General features: G+C 36.6%; 1 protein-coding gene across 1 annotated transcript in view; it reads left to right on the top strand.

Moving 5' to 3' along the window:
- The first annotated feature begins 6908 nt into the window (after positions 1-6908).
- The window catches only part of cdcp2 (CUB domain containing protein 2), a 10319-nt gene continuing 8557 nt past the window's right edge, over positions 6909-8670 (top strand). The window contains exons 1-2 of the mRNA XM_015376578.1: positions 6909-7038; positions 7286-7633. Of these exons, the coding sequence (XP_015232064.1) occupies positions 6972-7038; positions 7286-7633 (415 nt within the window). The 5' untranslated portion in view covers positions 6909-6971. The remainder of the gene's footprint in view (positions 7039-7285; positions 7634-8670) is intronic.

Genomic DNA, 8670 nt, shown 5'->3' with positions numbered 1-8670 from the left:
TTCATAAAAAATGCAAGGTTATTTATTAAATCCAAATGCTGGGTTTTTGTTGTAACGACTGAAGTTGGTTAATTTTAACTAAATATTTGGTGAAAATTGCAACCCAGTGTTGTGAGATAACCCAGTGACATATGGAAGCACTTCAAACCCACAATTTTAACCAGACTTGCACAACGATGATATAAAAGTGATTGGATTGTGTTAGTGATTCAAACTATAGAATGGCTTTATAGAATGGCTTGAGAATGACTCAAGCACAAGCTAGAGTCAGCAATGTTTAAATTTCAAACTCTGACAAAAGGACTTGTCATTCAGTAAATACAGGCAAAATGTTTCCTACAGTGATAAATGTAAATAAAGTATATATCTTGCTCTGAAGTGTCAGTTGTTTCTAGAAAACCAAGCTGGGTGTCAGAATGTTTCTTCAACAGCTTTTCTCTGTTATTGTACGTATGTGTTGTGTTGTCATTTTACTCCTAGCAGTTTTACTGTTGCATTTCTGTCTTTCTTTTTTGTGAGCGTGAATAAATCACATTTTTTCAATAACTATCTACCATTTTCTTAAGCATTTGTATTCAATCTTGTTTATGTTTCTGTTCTGTTTCCTTAAAACATTGACGGATGAAAAACTAAGTAAAACACTTAAGCAGGCCCTGTGGTGTTAAAATCCAGCAAAGCCAATCAATGCTGACTGAAAACTTCCCCGTAGTCTTCACGACTGTACCTTTCCACTCCTCCTCCAGATTTTGGGACCATGATTTCTAATTTGAGTGTAAATTGTCATTTAATCTTAAAAGAGGGCTTTGGAAATTAGAAAAACATTTTAGTTCTTTTCAACCAAATCTTTCCATTCCACCTCTCTTCTACTGCTTGTCTATAAGGGTCACAGCATTCAGATGTCAATCTCCGGCAGTGTTTGTAAAAGGCCAGGTACACTCTGGACTTGTCACCAGTCAATCACACCCAACCTTTTTCCTTTCACTCAAGTTTCTATCACAATAATTTAATAATAAACAATATTTTTTAACAATGAGTTTTGTGGCTTAGTATTCTTATAGAGAATGTCAATCACTTTGTGCAAGACATCTGCCACATCAATAGCCTTCCCAAAGTTTGTGTAGCCTACTGACCCTGACTCAAGCTCCTGTGTTCCTCTAATAAATACCAGGAAAAAAACTATTATTCCTACTTCCTACCTGTGGTTGGTCCTCAACAGCAACAAAAAGATAGCACATTTCTAGCTGGTAGATAATGATAACTTATAACAACCGCAGTCTGGAACGGAACAACTGACTTTCTACCATTCTAAAATAGCTATACTCATTTGTTCTTCTCACATTTGTTTCTCCCACTTTTCTTAAAAATGTACCTGCTTTAGAATTAATATCAGCAAATTTTGTTCTGTAGTCTCACAGGTGATACTAATCTGTGATTTTGAAAAAAAAAAAACATGCTTTAAAGCTGATTAGGTGACACTAGTTTCCCTAAAGCACTCAGATATCAACACACACATTACTTGCCATTTTTCACTTTTGATTAAAACCAGCATTGCAAAACAGGCCTCCAGCCTCTATATTCACAGCACACCTGCTAATTAGCAATTTGCTCCACAATTTTGGTCAATAAGTTTTTGTCCTTTTTCACTGTAGATATTCCAATTCTCTTGCCTGTCTCCCTTTTCCTTCCTAGAAATTTCCAGCAGTTTCATCCTTAATTTGTGTTTTCCTGAGCATTGCTTTAGCTAATAGGTGATTAAATTGCTCCAAAAGCACAATATCTTTCTGGAACACATTGCAGCATTGCCTAGCACCCACATCCTTGAACAATGACGAGCTTCAGAAGAGGACAGAATTAAAATTCAAAGACAAGGCTAGTTCATTTCAGTCTCACAGACCTCTGTGCAGAAAGCACTTGACTGATTTTAATCACATTCTTATTTATTTCAGCTTAGAGCTGGGTTGGATATTTGGGAAGCCTGCAGTGTCTTTATCACGTTGTTGGTATGCGGCAACAGCGCCATCTAGCAGTTTTGTGCTGGTATTAAAAGAGATACACCAAAGCTATTAGATGACACTCTAAAAGCTCTGCCTCCACAGCAGTGCTTCACAGCAAACATTCATTTGCAGTGTCTGGTTTCACTAAGAGTGCTTTATCTCACAGTTTTTCATACATCCCATTCAGTCAGTGTTATTACATACTTCTATCTGTACTATTGAGCTATAACACTGCGAAAGAGGGGAGTGAGTCATGGAATGGGACTGGCATTTGGCAAACACAAGAAACTATCCGTCTAAAAGTCATTGCAGTATTGTTTTCAGAATAAGAAATGAGAATGTAAACAAAATGTGCATTTAAAAAAGGTGGTGCCTTAGTCTGAGATGACCTTTCTTATAATGTTGCAATTCCTAAAAAGGAGCTGAAATCATAACAAGGAATAATTTACACACAGGGCCCTTTTGAAAGTTTTAATATCCCTAGTACTTTTCAATATTGTCACACTACAACAGTGAATTTAAAACTATTTATTTACATTTTATGTGATAACAAAAAGCTGTGCATAATAGGGAAGTGAATAGGAAATACATTGATTTCAAAAGGCTTCATATATCCCCAAAATGTGGCTTAAGCACAAAATCTCCTTTAATCTATTATCAAAAATAAAACCCAGCATAGCCAACTGCCTTAAAAATTCACCTAGTTAGAGAATGATTAATCTTAGTATAATTTTAGTGGTATATGAGTGACTATTATCTTCATTAGATAGGATTAGTGGGTAATAAAAGCAAAGTTGGCCCCAGCTTTAAACATCTCACAGAATACTGTTCAGTTTATGAATTGAAAATGGAAAAAGGATGGAAAACATTAGCAAGATATTGGCCCTCTACCTAAACTGATAGGGCATTAAAGCTTTATTCATAAAATAGCTGAGAGTAATGATATTGGTCTGGAAATGTGCAAGGTGTAAACTGTAGAGACAAATGCAAAGTATTAAACTAACTGTGCCAAACATGGGTACACCAAATAAAATACAAAAACAAAACTTAAATTATTTTGATTGCACTAAAGGTAGTTTAATGTATGAGAAGATCTGCTAACTAGATTATGATATTCTTTTTTTCTTTATAGAACATCAGTTTCTCTGTGGATCAAAAGTTTTTTTTTTTCTTCTAATGCTTTTTGCCTCTAGAATTGGATACTGTCCTAATCAAAGGATTTTGACCAATATCTTTACATTTTTGGGCATTTCTTCAGGTGTGTAACCATAGCAATCATAGCAAGTTGTTTTTCTTGCACCTAGGAGTAGTTTATTTACATCTCAAAAGCTGAAATAATATTTCAGGTATTTCCCCAAGTCCCAGCTTAGTTACAAAGGAAGCACCAAAGATGCAGAATAGAAGCAAAGGAAAGAGAACGGAGAAGGAAATACAAGCCATTTCTTTCATCAATCATTATGGACGTTATGAGATCATTATGAAAAAAGTTTGAAAAACTCCAAGCCACAGCAAGGACACAGCCAGAATATCTGGAATGAAGTATAATGTGTTTTACTGAAACATTACTAAAGGATCATATCCCTGAATCCACTGCCTCTCTGTCAGGGTTTCTGACGATAAGATATAATGAAGGCTGGAAAATTTAAGGGAGGTGAGGCGGCAGTGTTTGTGAACAACAGATTGTGTCATTTAGGAAATGTTATTGTAAATTCTTATCTCTGTAGTCCAGATATCGAACTGCTGATATTTAATTCTCATCTTTTCTCATCTTCTCTGTTATTTATCCAGAGAGTTCACCAGTGTTGGTTTGATAACTGTTTACATTCCACCCTTCTGTTTTGTTGACATTGCATATGACTTTATCAGTTCTCCTGTTGCTAATATATCTGTGGAAATAAATTGTGATTTTAATCCTGTTTTACTCTCTACTACACTCCCAATACTCCAACAGTTTTTGTCAGCTGCTGTTCAAGAGGAAAGAAAACCGTGGACTTGTTTTATGGAAATGTCAAAGACTGACACCTTTCTAAATCAAGACCTCCTTGTGGAAAATCTTTTGTTTTATACTGTTCAAAGTAAAAGCCTATTCATGAGAAGCAACCTGCATTTAAGAGAACTGTAAGCAGATGGTGACAGCAAGCTGAAGAAGTGTCACCCACATTTTAGGTGACATTGGTGTTAGGATTCTGTGACTATAGATTCTGTGTAGATAACTCCATCCCTATCAGGACAGTGAAGTGTTTTCCAAATAATAAACCCTGGATCACCAATTATCTGAATTAACTGCTAAACCAGAAAATAAGAGCCTTCAGGTAGGGAGAAAGGGACTTATTGAGCCGTATACAGAGGCAAGTTAATGTCAAGATAATAAAAAGCAAGGAGTCATACAGGAATAATCTTGAAAGCAAGCTCCAGCAGAACAATATCAGAGATGTATGGTCACAGACTAGGAGGATCAGAGACATTTAACAAAAGGAGAATTGGACAATGGGAGTCTGGACAGATGAAGCCAATGAACTGAACACATCTTGTCCAGCTCAGAAATAAGCTTGCATCATTCTCTACTGCCCGCAATCAAACATACATCCTGCCCTCCTTTGACCCAAAGCTTCCATCTTACACCTCAAATGTTTCATCTTCCACCCCTGCATTGGCGCTTTGCTTTTATGGATTTCTCCTCATCCTCATCCTAAGTAGTTGCTCTAGAAGTCAATTCAAGTGACAACTGGAGAAGCTGACATCCCACATCCCAGTACAAGATAGAGTCCTGTCATCTGCAGATCTGCTCTTTGGTTGACTCTGACCACTAGAGATGCAATTGGGAAGTTGTCTACAAAAAGGAACAGTCAGATTGTACATCTTATGAAGTCCTTTACTGTTGCACCATATCTTATATGAGTCTTTTGTGGTAAGTGCAATATATTCTGTCGTTATCTGCTGAAGTAAAAGCAGCAGAGCAAAGGGCTTAAAGAATCTTAACAGGCTAGGATCTTCTTAGAATCTCCGGAGAGGATTTCACAAAGAATTTTTCATAGCATTAGTAACATTATGAACATGTTATTCAGATTACACCCAACTCTTTTTATCTGGTCAGCCTAACTCCAAGCTCATTCCCTCATCCCTTACCTTATGCCTTGCTGAAATCAAAGCCTGGTTGATCTGTAACTTCCTGAAGTTCAATTGCAGCAAAACAGAAATCCTTCTGGTAGAAACTAATTCAGTTTTATTCCACCATCTCTGCCTTTTCTCAGGTTAAGTCTTGATGTCATCCTTGAAAGCACTCTTATTCACCTTCCACATCAACAACATTAGCTGATCTGCATATTTTCATTCATGAAATATCCATCATCTTCTAACTGTATGTAATGTCTTTCATCCTTATGACAAGAGAATAGGTTGGAGTTTGTCTGCTTGGCAATGTCCTGGCATCGGCAGAAGGGCAATCACACAGAGCCTGGTTATGCTGGAAGTTTCTTCCTGTTAAAAGGGAGCTTTCCTCTCCTCTGTTGCTAAATGCATGCTTGGCGTGAGGGATTGTAAAGGGTCAACAACAAAATGCAAGTGGAAATCATTGCCAAAAGCTCATCCAGGAGGAGCATTTCTTGCAAGTCGATGAGTGGATGTAATAAACTGGTTTTCCTAACCAATCTGACTGTATTGTCTGTTTAAACTGTCTTGAGATGATGTGTGTTGTGAATTGGTCCTATATAAATAAACTTAATTGAAATGAATTGAATTTCCTCCCACTCTGCTTGTGTTCATGTCCAAAGCCTTGTCTACACAATTGGGACAAGTTAGTCATTACTACACTTTGAACATTCATTATTCATTACTTAATTTGTATAAATAAGGACTACAGTTTCCTGGTGTAAGCGCAGGTGACAGCAACATGCACGTATACCACATGTGGCACACTTAACACCAAGGCACAACTTCAGCGTGAGCACAGAGCAGATGATGGTGCAGAGCCACTGATTTAATAAAAGCTTTCCTAGAGAAAAAAGTGCTAGCTAAAGGCTAAATATTTCTGTCATATGCTCATTAGGTGCGGGAATATAGAATTTACAAACATCAGTTAGAAGCTCTAATTTCAAGAATCTAGGCACATCATCTGCTTGACAGCTGCTGCCTTTTATCAAGACATATTCTTTACTCTCTCCGACCTAATATAATTTTACTTGCATGGTTTACATTTTCTATCGCAAAAATCCTGGAATCATACAGTCCTGATAGTCTTTTTTTTTTTTTTTGGAATAATGTAACCCCTGATTAATTCTATTGAAAAGTTTAGATTTTATTTTTGTTAGATTACTTGAAAAGCATAATTTTTCAGCTTCATAACTATTTTATTGCCAATTGATCATCAATAATCAATAATTCATCCACCTTACTAGGGCTCCTGCCCGCCTCATCGCTGCGGGGATCCGAGCTTTCTCCCGCTCTGCTCCCAAACGCTGGAATTCACTCCATCCTGTTATAAGCAATACTGATTCTTTACCTTTATTTAAATCAAAGCTAAAAAAGCATCAATTTAAGACTTATCTAAAACAGTTTTAACAATTTAATTATTTGTGATGATTAAGAGCATCTTAACTCAGCAGAGACATTTTTTTTATTCTTCACTGTAACTGACATGAGCACTTTTTTAATACCTTTTCTTTTCCATAGCTTCATCAGTGCCTCTCTCAGCGTCTGAAAGTTCTTGTGTGTATTTCACCATCATTAAAAATGCAAAACCTTTATACAAACAGTGTCCTGACAAGCATCTAGAGCTCATTGGATATCGGTCATTAAAATTTAGCAAAGGAGCCAAAGTGCAGCTTGTGGGTGGATAGGTATCACGTTCCCCCATTCAGGGGATGGATGAATTTTTCAAAGTCCTATTACCTCAAGGCGGTGCACTGTGACATTACAGTTGTGTGTCTCAGCTGGAAAAGCAGTCGAGGTTTTGAAAAAAGCGGAATCCACAATAACAATATGAGTCTCGGGGTGGCTATACTGATTCATTTACTACTGTTGGTTGACAGGGCTTATACTAAAAAAGGTGAGTTTTCATTTTTTATCCTGATGGAACACTGTTTAGATTTAATAGGAGTGTTTCATATTGCCAGGGCTATATATACAGATAAAGCCGGACCTTCATTGTTCAAAGTCATATTGTAATACAATAGTGTAATACAATTTCATGGATATCAGACTGCAAGAAAATAGTGACATCAGTCAGGAATAAACAGAAAGCTTCTTATAATTTTTGCTCTGAACTGAAATAAAAATGTTTTTATCATTTTTAGGTGTCAAATGTGGAGGAATCCTCTCTGCTCCATCGGGTAACATTTCCAGTCCAAACTTTCCAGGTCTGTATCCCTACAACATTGACTGCGCCTGGCTGATCGTGGTGGCCGAGGGTTCGTCTGTCCTCCTCACCTTCCACCATTTTGAGCTGGAGTACCATGCCAGCTGTGCTTATGACTATATCAAAATATACAATGGCATATCTGAGGACGAGGGGAACCTCCTTGGGATATTTTGCGGTGACATTTCCCCACCTCAGTTTACCTCTTCTTGGAATGTCATGTCCATTATCTTCCATTCAGACCGCCATGTGGCCCACAGGGGCTTCAGCGTTGGCTACAGAAAAGGTAACCTTACAGATTTAATGCAATATGACAGATTTAGCAAGGTTAACTTTTGCTTATTTTGTAATGAATTGTACTCAAACATCCTGGCCTTTACCTTCCTAAAAATATTTTTAGTACACCTCTGTAAACTATTGACCACAAAAGATCAAGTTCTTATTTGCACCAAGCATTTATCCTGCAAATATAAAACAAAAATACAAATACTACTTTGTATGAATGCCTTATAAGACTAAGACTTTCATATATTATAATTTTAAAAATCTGTATTGAGGTTTAATAATTTAATTTTAACATTTACTTTATAAAGTCATTTCTGGGGGAAAAAAAGGTTTTATATTTTTAAATCATTAAAGATGCAAGCTTTTTACACAGTTTATTTGTTGAAAATAGTTGTATATTTTCATAATGCAGTTTCTAAAATCCTGTAAAAGTTCAAGTATTCCAAGACCTTGTGATAGTGTTCCTCTGATTTTTTAAGGTGAGGATGTTATCTGCTATTTGCCTAGGTAAAGGAGAAAAACCGGCATTATTTAGATACAGATTCTCAGAGGTTTGTACTTCTGTGAGGGGCTTCCTGTAAACAGATACCTCTGTATGACAAAGGAAGGCAAGCGTTTACTTTAAGACATGTAATCAGGTATCTGTAGGTGAGAATGAAAGTGAAAAACAGGGATACCCTCTTTTGTGTTAGTTCAACTTTCGCTCCATCTGGTGAGATCTTTTGCAGACCAGGCTATATCTGCTTAACTCATTGCTTCAAGAGAAAATACCTGTGATCTCAACAAGGCAGGCATTTGGAGTTTTTCTTGTAGTATGCGGGATATTAGAATTTTTTACCAACACAATTTTAGAGCTTGTTTTAGACCGTTGTTTGAGAATCTTCCCAAACTACCTCACAGCTAGCTGGTTTTACATTAAGGATCATATTAAACCATATTTCTTCTGATTCGTAGTTATTATATTATTATTTTTCATATTTTGGACTAGCCGAGTTAAGCTGACCTAAGCCAAGTTTATACTGTGTAAAATTAAAATTG

The sequence above is a fragment of the Cyprinodon variegatus genome, unplaced genomic scaffold (assembly GCF_000732505.1).
Source record: "Cyprinodon variegatus isolate N-32 unplaced genomic scaffold, C_variegatus-1.0 Scaffold137, whole genome shotgun sequence".
In the NCBI taxonomy this organism is placed as follows: Eukaryota; Metazoa; Chordata; class Actinopteri; order Cyprinodontiformes; family Cyprinodontidae; genus Cyprinodon; species Cyprinodon variegatus.
The sequence above is the reverse complement of the archived record's forward strand: the minus strand, read 5'-3'. Positions and strand labels throughout refer to the sequence as shown.